This window comes from Phocoena sinus, chromosome 6, assembly GCF_008692025.1.
Source record: "Phocoena sinus isolate mPhoSin1 chromosome 6, mPhoSin1.pri, whole genome shotgun sequence".
Lineage (NCBI taxonomy): Eukaryota > Metazoa > Chordata > Mammalia > Artiodactyla > Phocoenidae > Phocoena > Phocoena sinus.
In genome coordinates this window covers 55,782,412-55,802,549 of record NC_045768.1, presented here as the reverse complement: position 1 = coordinate 55,802,549, position 20,138 = coordinate 55,782,412, and the positions used below count along the sequence as shown (strand labels likewise).

Here is a 20,138-nt window from a genome sequence, read left to right as displayed (position 1 = left end):
CCACAGGTCCTGCACATTCTTGCTGGGGAGGCCTTTACCACAACACTTTCTCATCATGTGTTCATAGCAAGCAATCTTGAGAGGTGAAGTAATGTCCCCATCTGGAACAAAGAGCAGGCCTGCTGTAAGAGGTGGAGTGCCCAAGTGTGCATGTGCCTTGGCTCTGATGCAAACCCCCGGCATGCATGGCATCTACCTGCGGCCCCTACACATCACCAGTGTGGGACTTGGGGAGAAAGAAACCAATACAAACGTGAAGCTCATGCTGCTTGCTGTGCTCTGAGTAATAAAGTTCTTTGTCTCTGACCTGAGATATCCATTTCTTCTGCTAGCATCCATGAAACAGTAATCATCTAACTTATTAGCTTGCAAGTAGGGTGAAATTCTAGACTCTGACACTATTACACTTAGATCTTTTAAATCAGGAGATCTACTATCTTTACATTATCAATTTCAAAAGAACAGAAGTTTTTAAACAAAACCCTTTTTAAATTTTTCTTGTGGACATAATAAAATTTGCAGCACTGGGCTATTGTGGGAATAAAATGAGAAAACACATAGCACACCTGAGATACAGAAAACATCCAATAACTTTCGTTAGATCCCTGCTCTCCCTAGTCACTCATCCTCCCCAAAATCCACATACAATGAACCAGATGGGGAGCAGTATGTCTCCAAGATAGCAGTCCACTCAGAAGACAAGGGATAAAATAGTCTACTACACCAATTTCTGACATTTGCATCACACTGCACTACTCATAAAGGGCTTCCACCCATATTATCTCATTTAATCCCTACACAGAAACCAAGGTTCAGAGAGGTCAGTCCTTGCAGAACGAACAGTAACTCCACAGGTCTGGAAAAATAGCCATATGGCAGAAGCCTGGGGATGTGGGCTGAGAAAGCATTGCTGAAATGCAGCTGTGATGTTGTTCTAGCAGCACGACTGTATCCTGAAGGTACACTCTTCATCCAGGTAAGCCAAGGGAGTTCCCATCATGAATAGGCCTCCTGAGGAATGTCTGCCCTGGAGAAATGGCTGGAAACCACAAGATAGAGAAACATCTTTTATTCAGATATGCTGATGGTTTTTAAATGGAAAATTTTTAAAGTCCTTAATATAAGAGGCCATCCTGTCCTGGATGAACTTGGTCCCTTTGGTTCCTTGGCAGCTTCTGCTGTGTCCAGAGGCCTTGGGGCCTTTCATCTTGTGACAGTGTCACTTGAGGGTCTTGCTGAGGTTGGAGAAACCAATGCCAACACAAGTCATCAGCACTTTATCCCCTCCCTTGAGTTCTTCACCACATGGCTTGGTTTCAATTTTAAACATAATCTGGAAAAAGCTCTTCAAATGCCGCAAAAATTCTATCCTAAAAAATAAAAATAAAAATTTAAAAAAGGGAGGGAGAAATGAAAGAGGAATTCGGCTTTTAAAAAATTCTTCTCCAGCCTAGAACTGAAGCTTTTAATTTCCCAGATCAGGAGGAATAACTGAAATTAAGAACTTCTATCAATGCTGATTAAACAGCATTTATTTACAGCCTGCCAGATTCCAAAGATGATTTTAAACAGCTTGCAGAGATGCACACAACGTAAGACAAATTAAATAAAGAAAAAGAAAGGAAAAGGTTAGAGGTTAGTCCTACACATGCATTAGAGTGGACATGAATACGCCATTAATCTTCAAGAGGCTCATGCAGAGAGAGAAACACGTGCTTTAATGAGTCACAGTATCATGAGATTAAAACCAAGCAGGGTGACTGCTGCTGATGCTGAATGAGAGAAGTCTCTCTCTCCATTGTTCAATCTCGACAGCCCTTTCATTCATTCAACAAATATTTATTGAGTGCCTACGATGTGCCAGGCACTGTTCTTCATGCTGGAGATATTGCAGTCAACCAAAAATCCCTTCTCTCATGAAGCTTTCAATCTATATCCTTGAAATATATATATACTGCCTCCATAGTCAGAAATTTAAATAAAGTAAACAAGGCAGATGAGAAGGAAACGTAGGTATAAAATATTTGTGTGTATATGGCTGAAGGCAATACTAAATAAGGTGGCGAGGGAAGTGCTCACAGTAAACATGCAGAGGAGGTTCAAGGGGCTCTTTCTTGTCATCTCCCTTAAGACAGAGCGATGGCTTCACCCCAAGAGTACCTTGGGAACAGCAATTCCGTGGAAGGACCATGGTACTGGTCTGGCCTAGCAGATTCGGCATCAACCCAGCGAGACTGACCATAGGACTCACCTGGAGAGTTCATTTAACAAGCAGATTCCTGAAGGTTTCAATCAACTGGCAACTGGTGGAGAGGAAGTGTCCATGTGGAAGAGCCCAGAATCACAGGCCACATGTCCCCTCCTCACCCCTTACCAAGCCGTGTCTCCGCAGGGCACAGGGGCCAGAATCCTCCCTGGTGATTCGTACCAGCCCAGTTTGCGAAACACTGGTTTAGTTAAGAACAGATGATCTGCACGTCTTTTTTTTTTCTTTTTTTTTTTTAACATCTTTATTGGGTATAATTGCTTTACAATGGTGTGTTAGTTTCTGGTTTATAACAAAGTGAATCAGTTATACATACACATATGTTCCCATATCTCTTCCCTCTTGTGTCTCCCTCCCTCCCATCCTCCCTATCCCACCCCTCCAGGCGGTCACAAAGCATCGAGCTGATCTCCCTGTGCTATGCGGCTGCTTCCCACTAGCTATCTATCTTACGTTTGGTAGTGTATATATGTCCATGCCTCTCTCTCGCTTTGTCACAGCAATCAGAGAAGAAAAGGAAATAAAAGGAATCCAAATCGGAACAGAAGAAGTAAAGCTGTCACTGTTTGCAGATGACATGATACTATACATAGAGAATCCTAAAGATGCTACCAGAAAACTACTAGAGCTAATCAATGAATTTGGTAAAGTAGCAGGATACAAAATTAATGCACAGAAATCTCTGGCATTCCTATACACTAATGATGAAAAATCTAAAAGTGAAATCAAGAAAACACTCCCATTTACCATTACAACAAAAAGAATAAAATATCTAGGAATAAACCTGCCTAAGGAGATCTGCACGTCTTTAATGAAGTAGTTCAGCAACCCTGTGTTGTGCTGCCTCCCAATCAAACCATACAAACAGTTCTCACACAGAATGTACATGGAATCACCCGAGGAGCTTTCAAAATACTGATCCTGACATGCAGATCAATGGAACAGAATTGAGAGTCAAGAAATAAGCCCACACACTTGTGGTCAACTGATTTTCAAAAAGGTGCCAAGATAATTCAAAGAGGAAAGAATAATCTCAACAAATGGTGCTTCACACGCAAAAGAATGAAGCTGGACCCTTTACTCACATCACACACAAAAATTAACTCAAAACGGATCAAAGACCTACATGGAAGAGCTAAAGCTATGGAAGAAAGAAGAAGAAAACACAGGAGTAAATCTTCATGATCTTGGGTTAAGCAATGATTTCTTAGATACAGCATCAAAAGCAGAGTGATAAAAGAAAAAATGGATTAACTGAACTTCATTAAAATTAAAATCTTTTCTGGACACTATCAAGAAAGTGGAAAGACAACCCCCAGAATGGTAGAAAATATTTGCAAATCATTTATCTGATAAGGGTCTAGTATCTGGAACATATAAAGAATGCACACAACTCGATAATAAAAAACCAAATAACCTAATTTTAAAATGAGCAAAGGATGTGAATAGACATTTCTCTAAAGAAGATATGCACATAGCAATAACCACATGAAAAGATACTCAACATCATTAGTTACTAGGGAAACACAAATCAAAACCAACAGAAAGGCTATGATCAAAAAAAAAAGATAATAACAAAAGTGTGGGTGAGGAGAAATTGGAACCCTCAAACACTGCTGGTAGAAATGTAAAATGGTACCACCACTGTGGAAAACAGTCTGGCAATTCCTCAAAATGTTACACAAGGAGTTAGTTACCATATGATCCAGCAATTCCACCCTAAGGTATATACACAAGAAAAATGAAAACATACATCCACACAAAAACTTGTACATAAATATTCATAAGAGCATTATTCATAACAGTCAAAAAGTACAAACAACTCAAATGGCCATCAATTGATGAATGGATAAACAAAAGATGGTTTATCTGTACAATGGAATATTATTCAGCCATAAAAAGGAATGAAGTACTAATACATGCTACAATATGGATGGACCCTGAAAACATTCTGCTAAGTGAAACAAGCCAGTCACAAAGAACCACATATTGTTTGAGTCTATATGTATTGGACAGAACAGGCAAATCTATTATAGCGACAGAAAGCAGATTAGGGGTTGCCTAGGGCTGGGGGGAGTGAGAGGAATCAGGAACACCTGTGAATGGGCAAAAGGGTTTTCTTCCGGGGTGGTGGAAATGTTCTAAAATTAGACTGTGGTTACATTTACACAACTTTGTGAATATACTAAAAACCCACTGAATTGTACACTTTAAATAGGTAAACTGTGTGGTATGTGAATTATATCTCAATAAAGTTGTTTAAAATAACTATTTTATTTGTGAAGTTAAAAAAAAAAAGAACTGATACATGGCTCCCGTCCTCACACAGTATATACCAAACTAAGTATAAAGCCTACTGCAATGCATTTTCCACCCTCTCCCGTCCCTTTATCCTAGTTAATCTAGTCAAAGGAGGAAAAAGCAAAAAGGGGAAAAGAAAGTCTGAACAATTCCGCATCCTGTCTGCCCGAGATGGGCTAAGAGATGGAACAGTAACTAGCCCGGACAGTAGGAGTCCCGGTGATGGCTGCATGCTCACAGAAAAATTCCTCACTTCTTTGCTCTCTCTTCCACCTTGGATTGTGCTACTTCATCTCCATCTTTTAAATAACGTCCCATTTGCCACCTATTCTACGAAGCCTTCTCTAGCCAGTAACCCCTCTGGGTTTCCATAGCATTCTTGGCTCTGCTTATGGAGTCTAATGAAATGCTCATGTGTAAGTGTCTCACAACTGCCCTGGCCCCGCTCTTGGTAAATTATATAAGCACCTCCAGGGCAATGACCTTAACCCATTACACCTGCTAGGCACTATATATAAGGCACTCAGGAATGGGGCACCCAACAGAATGTGGAGGTTAGGGTTTAGGGATACTTTTTTTTTTTTTTTTTTTTGCGGTACGCGGGCCTCTCACTGCTGTGGCCTCTCCCGTTGCGGAGCACAGGCTCCAGACGTGTAGGCTCAGCAGCCACGGCTCACGGGCCCAGCCGTTCCGCGGCATGTGGGATCTTCCCGGACCGGGGCACGAACCCGTGTCCCCTGCATCGGCAGGCGGACTCTCAACCATTGCGCCACCAGGGAAGCCCCAGGGATACTTCTGAGAAATGACTTCAACATTCTTAGCAATTAAGGGAAGTCAATTCTTCCCCTGCTGGCTTTCTCATTTTACTAACCAATTGAAATTTTCAGGTTTTTGCTCTGTCCCAGCCTCACAACCTCCCTAACCCTGCCCTAGGAAAGAAAGAAAACAAACACATCAAAAAAAACCACAGATAAACAGTCCACATTTGTGGGCACAGCTTCCGGCTGGCAGCAACGCAGAAAAAGCCAGCCATCTCACCCACTTGTCTGCATTCTAAGGAGGAAACAGCCTGTTCTCTCTCGCTGCTGCTTCGGTTCTAATACAGGCCCGAGGCACGCTCTGCTTCCAGAGCCTCCCCAGCCTACTTCATACTTCACCCTGAATCGTTCAACTGTGCTGGAAAAACCAGACACCTTCCCCAGCTGGCAGAATTCCTAAGAGGCCGCAGCCTGCCTCTGATCTCTTAGAGAAGGAGGGGAGAAACACAGGCTTGAGTGTGCAGGCCTGCATAGTTGCAGCTTTGGGGTATTTGTAGCCTTTGGAATCGTTAGAAAAAGCAAAGTCAGTTTCACTTTTTACATAATGTTCTGCCAACCCTTCAGCCTGTCTGAGGAAGACTGTGTAAGGACTGAGTTAAGGTACATTTCATGATGCCCTCCACCGCCAGCCCCATTCTCCCTAAGTCTCCTGTGGCTGGGATAGCGTAAAGCAACCATGCTCAGAAGCTAAGAAATAACCTCAGGCGATATGAAATACTAACAGTATCCTTAAGAAAATGAAAACCAAACAGAATAAACTCACCCACATCTATATGCAGTTGAACAAAGTCAGGTCCAGGGCCGGTCCGTGTCCTTTTCCACAGCCCCACGCGGCACCGCTCCCCTTTCTTTCTCTTCCAAACACCATACGGTAGACCCACACTTTCTAGACACAGCTCCCCAGCCACAGAGCCAGGCAGAAGAGGCACACCGAGGACACCGAGGGCACCCCCGCAACAGTGTGACTGGAAGATTTTCAGACTAACCCTTTTAGGCAACTGGGACTCCTGACTTAAGAGAGGTATCCTTAGTGAGCTTTCTTCCCCCAGAACAAAGTGATTTATATCTTTTAAAAAATGAAAAAACAAAAAACCACCAACAACCTACTTTTCCTGAACACCTCCAGTCCATCTGACAAGCAGGTTTCAGAGAATCCTGGAGCACAGAGGTAATTCTTCCTGTGTATTTTCCAAGAGTGGGCTGTTCCCACCACCATTGTTGGTCAACAGGTGAAGGCCACTGGGCTCACAGTCATCTGCCCATTGGATCCCAACTGCCTGGAACTTGCCAGGTTGCCCGGCCCTGCCCCTTAAAATACAGCCCCTCATACCAGGTTCCCCTCTGAAGCCTGCTAGAGAGTGGTGGTGACGGGGATCACGACGCGCTCTCTCTGGCGGCTCTACAACAACAAACCATGATAGCGGGCCCCGCCTCCTGCTCCACCAAGCCACCTGGACACTGGGGTCACCTACTTCTCAGATCTAAGGAGTTGCTCTGCAAATTGAGGGGATGGAAGATCTGGGGGTGGGAAGAGAATCTGCTCAACAGGGCTCCCTGTAGTCACGACACGGCATCTTTTAAATATATCGGTGGTACTTTTTCTGCCGAAGAGCTGTTTTCCGAAAGACCAGCTGACCTCTGCTCCAGGAATGAAGTTATTAAACTCCGTTATAAAGGCAGCAGGAAACAGAGAGCCAGGCTGGCTACACTCTCAGGAGACATGGATACCAGGCCAAGTTCAGCCAAGAACTCACTATGAGCAGGTGACTGACCTCTTTGTCATCTGAAAAGTAAGGATATCACTTGTTTTACCATATGCCAAATATGTCCTGCGGCTCAAAGAACATAATAAAGGAGAACTGGGCTTTGCAGCATTTAAACCATTTCCCAGATGTAAGGTGGCGTGTGCTGTGCTGGCTCCCAGAGAGGAGTTGGGCAACTGAACCCAAAGAGCAGCATCTCACTGATCTTCACATCACTGTGCTACACACTGGGTGAACCAACTACCCCGATCAGTCCGTGTTTGACAAGGACCCTGGGCTCTCGCTCCCCAGCATGTCACAAAAGTGAAAAGAGGTCATTTATTAAAACTAGAATAAAACAAAGTGACGTAGTTTATTTTAGACTTCCAATGAAAGACAGAAGGAGATCATTTTATGACAATTTGAAACGAGGATTCTGAAAAGATACAGCAAGGCACCCTGGGCTCAGGCAGGGAGGTGCCTGGAGTCCAATAACATGTGTGAAATCTCAGCTTTTACTAAACAGCACAGTGGGTCAGGGAAGCATGCACTCTGGATGAGACGTCAGAGTCTGAACCCCAGGTGCTGACTGTGTGACCCTGGGCACACGACTTGACCACTCTGTGTCTCAATCCGCTGACCAGTAAAGTGGAGTGTACCTGCCTTCACCACTTTACCACCCTTGTGAGGTTATCATGAAACCTGAAAGAGTTCGTGTTTGTAAAGTACGTAAAACATCTGGCCCACAGCGAACACTGTTAAGTGTTCTTAAATAAACATCCACTTACAGAATTCTCAGGAACAGTAAATAAGATGTGTGTAATTTGTTTAGTAATGTAACTGCAGGAAGTTAGTCATAAATTTAAAAATTAGTGGATACAGGGACTTCCCTGGTGGCGCAGTGATTAAGAATCCGCCTGCCAATGCAGGGACACGGGTTCAAGCCCTGGTCCAGGAAGATCCCACATGCCGTGCGGCAACTAAGCCCGTGCGCCACAACTACTGAGCCTGCACTCTAGAGCCCGCGAGCCACAACTACTGAAGCCTGTGGGCCTAGAGCCTGTGCTCCACAACAAGAGAAGCCACCGCAATGAGAAGCCCACGTGCTGCGACAAAGACTAGCCCCTGCTCGCTGCAGCTAGAGAAAGCCCGCGTGCAGCTATGAAGACCCAACACAGCCAAAAATTTAAATAAATAAATAAATAAATAAAAAATTTTTAAATCTTTAAGAAAAATAAAAATTAGTGGATACAGATTTAGATAGCTGAGCAGACGATTTACAGCTGACTTCAGGCCTGAGGTTACCCAAAGCAAGTTTACCAGGCCTCCTGGTGTTCAAAGTGAACTTCACAGGAGACTGGACGTCCGTGTGCGCCCAGCACTGATGGAGCTCTGCCAGGCACACCGCGCTGCTGGGAGAGCTAAGTGCCCGACCGCATTTAAGCCTCGCTCCACCTTCACAAGCCCATAACTTCAGGACCATTCACTTTCTCTGTGGATGAAACTGAGGCTCGGAGATGCCAAAGACCTTGTCCATGGTCTCCCAGTGCTGCAAGGTAGAGCCAGAACTGAAATCCAGATAGGCTGGACTCCAATACCTGTGCACTGGCAGAACACAGAAAGTTCCGGTCACCGCAGTCTCTGATCATAAACAATTTCTGAAAGTGCTAATTAAGACGCTCGTTGATATATACTCCTACTTTCAAATAAAGTATACATCATCCTTAAACTGTAAAATTAAGCTTTTTCAGGGGAAAGTAGAACCACCATCACTAACTGTAAACCACCTAAAACTCCGCAAATTGAAAAGAAATAGATTCTCCACATACCAGCATGTTATCCAATACTATTTTATTCTACTGAAAAAAAACCTCTCTGGCCTTCCCAAAGAATTTCACACATATAGACTTACTTTCTCAAATAACACAGAAAACCATTACCAGCCACGTTAGACTTACTTTCTCAAATAACACAGAAAACCATTACCAGCCACGTCCTGCAGTAAAACAGAGAGAAGAGGAAAGGGGAAAAACAGAAAGACCCTTATTTTCCAGAAAGGGTTTGAAAGCAACACTGCTAGAAAACACTATCCTGCTTAATCCCAGTGCTCTGTAAATAGACATTTAAAAAGCTATTTATACAAATCAAAACATGCAAACTGCCAGAAAAACTACATTTCTTTAAACCAAAGAGGGTCTTGCTTCTGGTTTTCTTTAGAAATCTGAGGTTACAGAAAGCAGATTTTTATGATTTTAATTGGACATAAAAATACATGTGATATTATGGTCTCCAAAGCTCTTGAATCCAACTAGGATAAGCTGTTCCCTCACCATGATCATCCTGACTGTGGATTCTGTCCTTTTTACCCTTAACTGTATGCAAACGCACGATGATAATTTTGCCTGTCCTGGAGCACGCCTATTTCTTCCCACCTTTGCCCTTCATCTCTTTGGGCTTCTAGAGCTTTCCACAATGATTAAAGGCAAGAAGGGTCCCAAATAGATACAGCTTTCAAAAAGAAACTCCCTCCTCCTCCCTTGTGCTAGCTTACTGAAAGAAGGGAGGCTGCCCTTTCCAAGCCCCTGGCCGCCCTTCTTGCCGGAAGCCCTGGGGGGGTCAAGTAATCCAGAGGAAGACTGTCCTGCAAGTCCTAGCCCCAGGGCTCAAAACACAAAATTTTGTTATTTGTCCCACTCCTGTAAAGCTCCATTCAGAGCAGACCACTTTGTTTTCCCAGGAGATGTGTAATTTTAGGCAAGGTTTCTGGAAGACAAGACACTGCAATTAATGTTTGGTGAGGGGGTGTGTCAAGGACACAGGAACTTTTAAAAATGTCCAGTCACATCTTGACGTCTCCTCAGAGTTTGCTGACTTAAAAAGATTATACAAGGCCCTGAAGACAAACTGAAAAAAAAATCTCTAAAAGCAAAAAAAAAAGTGTCAAGGAAAAATAAAAATATACATTCCATTTTTCACATAATGTTCTGCCAAACCCCATGCCCCAAGACCACACACATTTCTAGACACCGCCTCATGCTGCCCGAGCAGCCAGGCCTTCTGCTGCCCTGAAGCCAAGGCTGGGAAAGCAGCAGCCATGAGACCAGCTAAGAGGGTGAAGGGCACTGTGGCGGCCACACGGCTGTCAGCCACTTCCAGCAAACTCGCTGGGAAGCCAATCTCTACACTTAGGGTGCTGTGCACCCAGCCCTCACCTCCTCTCCAATTGCCTTAACTACAAAGTCTCTCTGGGCAATGTTGATTCCTGATGTCAGCATGCCACTTAGGATTACTCAATTTCAGATTTCCTGTCCTGTGAAATACTTTACACAAGTTATCGGGAGATAGTGTGGTCCTCACCAGTTTCCTGCTTTCAGTCTTCCCGCAATGCTAACAATGTATTCTCTTCCATTTCCTTGTTCCAAAAAGCCTTCCACCACCAACTTACAGAAGAAAAAAAAAAAGCCTCCAAAAGAATCTTCTGGTCTCTATACTCCCAGTTCCCGGGTCCAGTGATACACTGCCCCCTCTACAGTGCCCGCCCCTTTCTCAATGTGATGGCACCACCATTCTTCAGTTATCACAGTACTGTACCTTTCAGATATACAGCATCGGTACCATGATAACCGAAAAAGGACAGTTCAGTCTCATATCTACCTGAATATTTCCTCGAACCCAAGGCCCATTCCCCCCGCCAGCTTCCCACCCACAGGTGGCCATAGAATGATCTTCAAGTATATAGACACATGTACAGAGATGTCAGTGCTCAAACAGGCTGTTTCACAGCAACCTCACTGACTATCAACAGGAGTGCTTCTTTCACTGTGCTGTTTAGAATTCAAGTCTTCTGAGGACCTGCTCTTTTATGGAGAATGCCTGCTTTAATACCCCAACAGTCAACCTCAAACTCACCTCTGCATTTCCCTCCTAGTCCAGTGGTGTTATTATGAACTTTGCCTCTTGGACAAAAAGGCAGTCCTTTTTGCTAAAGCTAACAATAAAACCCAAGCTATAACAGAAGCAGGAGTTTACCTCCAAAATGGAAACAATATCTAAAGCATAGACAGAACTGTCTAGTATAGATCACGCAGTCTTAATGACACAGAAATGACAGATGGGAAGGAAGAAACTGCAGGAAAGAAAGGAAAGCAAAATCCTTGTTAAATGCCAGATGAAAGCGACAACCTCCAGCACGTTTAAGGATCAGCATAATCAGGTGGGAACAGGATAGTGCTCATCATTTTGTTTGACTGGAGGATTAAACTGGACAGCATAAGGGGGCTGAAAGAAAACAACTCACGTGTAGGGAGAGAGTGGTCCGAGAAGGACCTTGGAAACATCCTGCTGTCCAAGGGTCATGAGTAACAGAGCCAGGCTTTGGTTGGTCGAGTCCACACATCCACCCTGTAAACACAAACACTTTAAGGATTAATCATTGTACCAAACTAGATAATGGAAAACCAACAAAACAGAGGGAAAAAAAAAAAAAAAAAAGACACAGATGCCCAGAGTATCAGAACCACACAAGAGCAGACGGCAAAATTCAAGCAATAATAAAACAGAATAAGTGTCTTTTAAAGAGTTATCCTCATATCAAATAACTGTAGGGGGTTAAACTAACAGTTAATCAAAACAATTGTAAGAGTTGAGACTATCAGAATGAATAGACATTTAAGTTTACCGAGGTATATCTAGTGAAAAATGAAACTTCGCCTTTGTAATTAAAGCCATAGCAGGACATAAAAGCAAAAAAGCATAATCATTTATAGGCAATGCATAATTACCAAGGGTTAAGTGAATGACATTTCTACTTATTTAATCTGTCATAGAACACCACAGCTAATCTGACATGAGAGGACCTTTCCCTTTCAAGGGTCTTACCTACAACACATTCGATGACATTCAGAAAACTGCCTGCCATGTCACATTAGATTCCCCTCTTTAACCCTTCCTGTGTGCCTTAGAACTGGAGAACTGTTCAGACCAGATCCCTCCATTCTTATTATTTATGCATTATGTTCCCCCATTTTCCCTGTTCTTCCAAATCAATAAGCAGGACAAAATTCTCTTCAAAAACTTTCTCCTGAGGTACAACTACTTTGGTTGCCTTTCTTCTTTCATTCTCGAATTTTTCAACCACTTCAGCCATTTTGCTTCTGCTAGATGCATGCATTACTGCTGCTTCCATTTGTGCCTTGAAGAATGTCTTTATTTCAGATCATCCTCTCTGGGATAACTTTATAAACAACAACTTAAATTTACACTGTACATACTGAAAGCAAGATGACCTTGAATGTCTACATACTTTGCATATTTCACAACAAGAAATCCAGTTTCTAACCATGGCACATCACTGTTCAAGGCTAGACTCTCCCAGACTTGGAGTGGGATAAGTGGTCACCCACTGCTGCTTACGTGGGTACACCTCTCTCCTTTTTTAATGCACGTAGGGTAGGGAATAAATCTCTTCTCAGGTACAGACACTCATTCTCTGCCGTTAGACTTCATTGAGGGCAATGGAGTAGGAAAATCAGAAGTGGATCCTACTGCCAGCCTTTATGAAACCTACTGCTCTTCCTCATTACCTGAGTTAATAAAGGACAATATTTATCTCATTTAGCAAATTTTAGGACGAGAGGAGTTCCAGCACATATATTTCCATCTAAACGGAAAACCTGACCCATGGAGAATAAAAGAATATATAACAAAATATATTAATGTAAGAAGATTTAACAAAACTCTTTGTTTTACAGAACTTGCTCCTTTTCATAAGACTGCCTAAAATTAAACCGTTCTCTTCAGTCTCTGCTTCCTAGCACTATGTTGCTATTCTGCTATTCTCAATTGATTTTTTTTTTTTTTTTTTTTTTTTTTTGCAGTACGCGGGCCTCTCACTGTTGTGGCCTCTCCCGTTGTGGAGCACACGCTCCGGACGCGCAGGCTCAGCAGCCATGGCTCACGGCCCCAGCCGCTCCACGGCATGTGGGATCTTCCCGGACCGGGGCACGAACCCGTGTCCCCTGCATCGGCAGGCGGACTCTCAACCACTGCGCCACCAGGGAAGCCCTCAATTGATTTTTATTATGTACCGAACCAAGATTTTACTGCAGTAAATATATTAGGGTCTGTGTACAGGATACAACAGAGGAAGTGGTGGGGCCGCCCGGACAGCAGGACACAAGCCTTGTGCAAAGTAGCTTCAATCTCATTACAAAGACAAAATATGCGCAGGAACCAGTAACAAGTGAAGGTGAAGACGAAGTTACGCGGCAGCTGGGGGCTGTGGGCACCGGGACTAACAAGGTGGTGCGAGAGGGGTTGTCACTCCCCTGGCACCAGAGGGAGGCTTTGGGGAGGTGGGGACTTGAGCTGGCCCTGAAGCGATGAGCAGGGTTTGGAGAGGGAGGAAGAGCAGGAGGATGTGGGAGATACAACCCAGGGCAGGCAAGGACCAGCCAGTAGGCCAGCCTGAGAGTGGCTGTCTGCTCTCTGCGGAGAAGTATGCGGAACTGCAGGGATAAGGTGGAGTAGGCAGACTGAGGTGGGGCTTTTCTAACTGGGCCACAGGTTTTGACTCTATCCTGGGGAAGTGAGAAGCTGGTGAAGGTCTCCGAGCACAGGAGTACCAAGATCAGATCGCAGCTTTAGGGGGAGATTTAGGCTGAAGAGGATGCTGGAGAGGGTATGGAAAGGATTTCCCCTCTGCAAGTAGAGAGCGCCAGTACCTATATCGGGGGAGGGGGGAATGGAAGGGAGGAGGGTGGTAGATGGGGGCAGAGAGAAGGATAGGAAAGGGCAGTTCCAGAAAGCCTGGGACAGAATCAAGAGGGCTTGGTAACTGATGAGACAGAAATGGAACAAGAGGAATTAGATCAGAGGATTAAAACTTTGGCATAAATAAACGGTACCAAAGGGGATGGATTTTTATTACTTATTTAAACCATGTCACATCACAGACTTACAAAGAATTATTATAAAAACTGCATGCATTTTCATCCTTTTAGCAATTAAAGATCATAGACACACACAAAAGAAGTTTTCTTAATGACTTAAAACAAAAAACTCAGTCCAGCCACTACTGAACGGTTTAAAGCAGAACTTAACTAGAGTAAAGAAAAAGTAAAATAAAATAACCTAATCCAGATAGCATGTTTTCGCTCTTGGGGACTGGTGGACTGTGCTTTCACCCTGAGGCTTTTACTCTGCCATTTACGGAGATACAAAACCCATATTCCAGCTGTGTCCGGGGGCTCCCACTGGGCTATCCTGTAATGGGATACATCCAAATCCCCCAGGTCCACTGGAAAGAGAGGGATGTGTCCCCACAGTCAGAGAGAAGGCCTGCAGGCCACCCCAGGACCAAGGCAGGGAAACCTGCACAAGTCAATAGCAGCTGAGGGATCCACGTGTGTCTCCAGCAGTCTTTCTTCACAAATATCTAGATGACAAACTTCCTGAACTGAGTAATTGGCACGGCAACCTCTTGGTCATTTACTCCATTTACTCCCAAATTTTAGTTACTATCCATCTTTCAAAAATCACTAAGTTTAGCGTCAAACATTGGAAAGACTTTGCATTGAAAAAGCTGAGGCCAGATCTTGACTGCTCAAGAATTATTAGAACATATCTCCTCGCTCAGAGGGATTTCTTGTGATAGACTATTTCCTTCCTCCACTATTTCCTAGCTGAATGGTGAGTAGAAGGAATGGGGTCCCTCTACTGAGGACACAGCTATAGGTCCTTTGTCTTCCATTTAATTAGATAGACACTAAATAAGCTGGAAATTTTAATGAACTTTGAAACAGTTCATTCCTACTTGCTCCACCTTGTGACCAATGAGATATTTTCAAAAATGCTGACTTTGATCAGGGGAGTAAACTGTGGCAATAAGCTGTTTTCCTTAGTGAGGCCTGTGCAGGGATCAATACCCATGACCCAGGCATCACCTTGCCACATTGATTAATAAATTACAGTGGCAAAAGGAAGAATTAAAGAACAAAATCACCACTGTACCAGCCTTACTGATTTTTTTTTTTTTTTTTTGCTGTATGTGGGCCTCTCACTGTTGTGGCCTCTCCCATTGCGGAGTACAGGCTCCAGACGCGCAGGCTCAGCGGCCATGGCTCACAGGCCCAGCCGCTCCGCGGCATGTGGGATCTTCCCGGAGCAGGGCACGAACCCGTGTCCCCTGCATCGGCAGGCGGACTCTCAACCACTGCGCCACCAGGGAAGCCCAGCCTTACTGATTTTATTTCACTGGGCTCACGTGTGATTTTTGCAACTTTAAACAGAGCAAAACTTCCTAGAAGACTTCAGGAAAGAACCACAGAGATGTCTAATAACTGAGAATAAATACACAGATAGTACAGAGATGAAAGGCTCTTCAACTCTTCAGCTGGAGAAAAAAGACAATTTACAAACACTCTACACCATCCAATAGCGAATCACCCAGAGTACAGTCGACTCTCCATATCCACAGTTTCAATCAACCACAGATTGATTTTCAATTTCAGATGACTGAATCAGCGGATACAGAACCTGTGGAGACTGGGGGTGGGGGGGGGGGGGACGGGGGGCGGGGGGGGAGTAATGAAACACAGACTTGAGCATCCACGGATTTTGGTATCCACTGCGGGGAGGAGGGGTCCTGGAACCAATCACCTGTGGACACCAAGAGATGAGTGTATAGTTCTTGCTAGTGCTCAGTTTAAGAATGTGGGCCCCAGTGTGCATCCACAGCATAGGACTGAACATCCCTGGAGCCTGTCCTGGATTCTGCATGTCAAGGAAAAGGTTTCACCTTCCTGAGGTGCAGACTAACAGAAATCTTGGAGACAGGTTTGTGACGCTCCTCTAACCAAGTATATGTGATCTTAAAGAATGAATTTTCAGGCAGCTTATCTTATTTCTCCTGCCATCATCTTTCCTTCTCTTCCAATTTCCTCCTTGCTCATTTTGGGTCGCCTCAGCTGTCCCTGGGAAACAGAGTAAAGTGTGTGTGTACATATGTGCATGTTGCTCTTATGGATCAACAGAGAAAAAGGATTGTAGCAACTGAGGGGACAGGCTTGGCCAGACTGGTCTACGCCATGTCCCACCAGTAGGGCAGCAGAAGCAAAGTGGTAATCAGTGCAGTCTTGTCCTCAGCATCGTGTCACCTTTTCTTTGTCCCCTCTTCCCAAGCCCCTACTGTGCTCTGACACAGGCTGGCCTTCCCTAGACACTCTTCTATGTGCTCCCAAGCACCCTACAAAATCGAGCCTGTTGACACTGTTTTCTATCTGAATTAAATGTCACATACAAATCCAGGTTTCCAGCTTCTCTTGAAAAATCTGAAAAGAATGAGCCCCCATCCCCCTATGGCAACGACACGGGGCTGAGAGAAGGTCCCTGCTTTGCTCCGGGGGATGTGTGCTCTTCAATTGGCCAATCACTGCCTAACCTGCTTCATTTTTCACCTTCTCTCTCCTGTATGACTCTGTTCCAGTTCTCTGCCCTCCCGATCATTAAAACTTACCTGCCAGGACTTTCCTGGTGGTGCAGTGGTTAAGAATCCGCCTGCCAGTGCAGGGGACACAGGTTCGATCCCTGCTCTGGGAAGATCCCAGATTCCGTGGAGCAACTAAGCCTGTGCGCCACAACTACTGAGCCTGAGCTCTGGCGTCCACGAGCCACAACTACTGAGCCCACGTGCCACAACTACTGAAGCCCATGCACCTAGAGCCTGTGCTCCGCAACAAGAGAAGCCACTGCAATGAGAAGGCTGGGCACGGCAACGAAGAGCAGCCCCCGCTCGCCGCAACTAGAGAAAGCCCGCGTGCAGCAACGAAGACACAACGCAGCCAAACATTTAAAATAAATAAATTTATATATTAACAAAAAACTTACCTGCCATATGTAACAAACCAGTGGGGCTGGGCCTCTGCTCACTGACTAGTTTAGCCAATCCATTAAGCTAGTTAATGCTAAACTGTCTAAAGGGTAGGAAGAGGCTAACTCCTCGACTGAAGCCCTTAAGAGAGGAAGAAAGTTGCTAACGAATAAAAGTGACAGACAAAGAACTGCTTCCTGATGGCTCCTCTCCCGGACCTGCAGAAGCGGAGGACATACCCTATGGATTTCTTCGAGCAGCAGCTTGGCACAGTTCCTGCCGAGGTCCTCGGGAAGCACCGCTGCCCCCTGGCCCTGGTGGTTGGAGACAAGTTCAGCGCTGAGGAAGGTGCCGTTGGTGGTTTCAGCAACCAGCCACAGTCCAAAGCCCGGAGACCTGGGGATTCAAAGGCACAGACACTGAGTAGCATACGAAGTGGGGTTCACATTCACCAGTAAAAAGAGAAGACAAACATCTTTTTGATGGCATTCTGTCTGGTCACATCAGGTCTTATTAGAGTCCCTCCCAGCTCACACTGGACATATACATGACGCAGTGAGGGCACACACGTGACAGAACCAAAGGTGATGCAAATTTGCATTGCTTTTCTTTTCAGCCCTCCCTTCCCCTAGCTCTCCCTTACCTTTCCCCACTCACTACATTGTAAAAGATCCTGCTGTGAGAGTTTGTAACAGTCAACATATAGAGCCCCTAGTTTCTGAGGTAGGGGCTCGACACTATTCTGCAGAGTAAATAATACCATCCCCACCTTACAACTGAGGAAATGGACAAATCAAGCGACCTGCACCAAGTCCATACAGCTAGAAAGAGACTGAGATGTGCTTCAAACACAGATCTTCCAGACTCCAAAGCCCTCGCAAGTTCTCCACCATGGCACTCACTCAGCCCTCAGTCACAACCAGCCCAGAAGTACAAGCAGCCTGGAGACCATCTGATTACAGCTCTCCTTGAGAGACAGCAGGCTGTTGCCCCATGATGAGAAATACCACACGAGGAGAAAGGGCCTAGAGAAGGCACACTTTTATGTTTTTGTCCCCAGGGGACATCTCTAACTCAGAATTCACTTAATATAATCAACAAGCCAGCACCATGCTCTCACCTGTGTGTTTCAACCCCCAACAGCCAGACTCTAACACCCTTCCTGTCCAGGACCACAAATGACTCACGTACGTGTACATCCAACAAACATTTGGGGGAAAGCTTCCACAGACCCGGGAACTGGGGCGCCATGGTAAGCACAGGAGTCCCTGCTCTCACGAGGCTTAGTGACAACCAGTTGGATGCAAAACAAAATCAGTCCACAAACAATAAAAACAAGCATCTCTCCACAAAATTTCCAGATTTGACACCTCACATCTACCTTGCCCGGTGCCTCTTAAACACACACAGCTGACCCTTGAACAACACAGGTCTGAACGGTACAGGTCCACTTATAGACTTTTTTCACTAAATACGTACTACAGTACTGCGTGATCCTAAGTTGGTTGAATCCGAGGATGTGGAGGGTCAACGGCATTAAGTCCCACGCAGGCCTCTGACTGCAGGGAAGGTCAGCACGCCTAACCCTGGCGTTGTTCCAGGGTCGACTGTACCTACTTCCCAGCAGTACACTCCACATGCAAGCACAATACAGCTTTAATAAAGCCTCCTTTAACACAATCCAACATACATATTCATGAAGCACTTTCTATGCATCTAGCACAAAACCAGCCAAAATATTTGTTTCAGAAAAACGACGCATAGAACTTATGTTTCAAATGTACTATATATGAGCTCACAATAGGGAGGAACTATACTGCTCAGTCCTTAATTTCTTTTAAAAAAAAGTGATTGTCTATGTAGCCAAGGATTAATAACACCTGCCAAGGCAAGAGGGTGCAGTGAGAATGCCGGTTCCAGGGCACTCTGAGTCACACTCACAATCTAACACCGTGCCACCCAGCAGCATCATGGGACATTTAAAGCACAATCTCAAGTTGCTGATGAGTCACTTGACCAGGAGGAGGGACTGGGCACCCGGCTCATCAGTAGAGGCAGCGGCATGCCAAAATAAAGAGCAGAAAATGCAGGGAGATAAGCCACCATCACTGCTCTAACCCACTTACATGCATTTCCTAAGAACTTCTAAACTTTTCCATCCATGTCAAATGTTTGAGGCGTGTGTTACTTATTGCAGTGAACTTCATATTTAATCAAGACCGTTCCATTTGATATTGTATTTGTTTTACAGAAAACAACACAATAACATACTAAGCTCTATGTACTCTACGCCAATCCCCACCCTGCCCCCCAAGTTGGGGTATGTGTATTACCAGGCCTATTTCAAGTTATGCTGACAGTGTAGTTGATCACCAGTGACCTCACTGAAGATGCACATTGCTACAGTTTGCAAATGACAGCCTCCAAAACTTTCCAACTGGCGAGGGACTAGATTTTTCAAAAAGTTACGACTGTGAGAATCAAAATGGGACCACACTGGACAAATGTGCACCGGACAAAGAGCTGGCACAGCCCACCAAAAATCGCTGGCCACCAAGGTTCCAGGCCACGGCCACACATAACTCTCACTCCCAGACTTCAATAAGCCTAACTTATGTGGATACTTCACTGAATTAGAAGAGAATACCTACCCATGACTTTATAATTTCATAATGGAGAAGGAAGATCACCGTTTGTCAACTGTAGCTTGAGATTTAGAAAACGGAACACAAACTTAACATCATGCACTGGTTTTAGAGGTAAATTTTAAAGTTGGAGCTTGGAGTTGATAACCCACAAGGCTACATTATGCCCACATCTCCATCCACGTGTGAGCTTCCTACTCATTGTTAGCAAGTATGGCTCTTGACCAGCACTAGGGTCCACTGAGTCGATGGCATTATAAAAAGCCACACTCTAGCTGGAGGCAGCATGGCCTTCAGGTCTGCTCTGCTTCTGTGTAGAGTGAGAGGCCGGACGACAAGCCACTGAGTCAGGCCATTCAGACAGCTGCTACCGCTACCTATCCTCCCCCATCCCTCATAATCCCCTCCCCAGAAAACAGCTGACACATAGTTCCAGGCCTGTGGCCAAGAAGAGAAGAGAAAGGAAATAACGGCATTAGCAGCTACCATTTCTGCTGC

At 44.8% G+C, this 20,138-nt stretch overlaps 1 protein-coding gene across 1 annotated transcript in view; it reads right to left on the bottom strand.

The window, feature by feature from the left end:
* Nucleotides 1-565: 565 nt before the first annotated feature.
* Nucleotides 566-20,138, bottom strand: part of RCL1 (RNA terminal phosphate cyclase like 1) — a 58,038-nt gene continuing 38,465 nt past the window's right edge. Inside the window, exons 7-9 of the mRNA XM_032636028.1 lie at nt 17,235-17,391; nt 11,425-11,528; nt 566-1,370 (exon numbers count right to left, since the gene is read on the bottom strand). Of these exons, the coding sequence (XP_032491919.1) occupies nt 1,220-1,370; nt 11,425-11,528; nt 17,235-17,391 (412 nt within the window). The 3' untranslated portion in view covers nt 566-1,219. The remainder of the gene's footprint in view (nt 1,371-11,424; nt 11,529-17,234; nt 17,392-20,138) is intronic.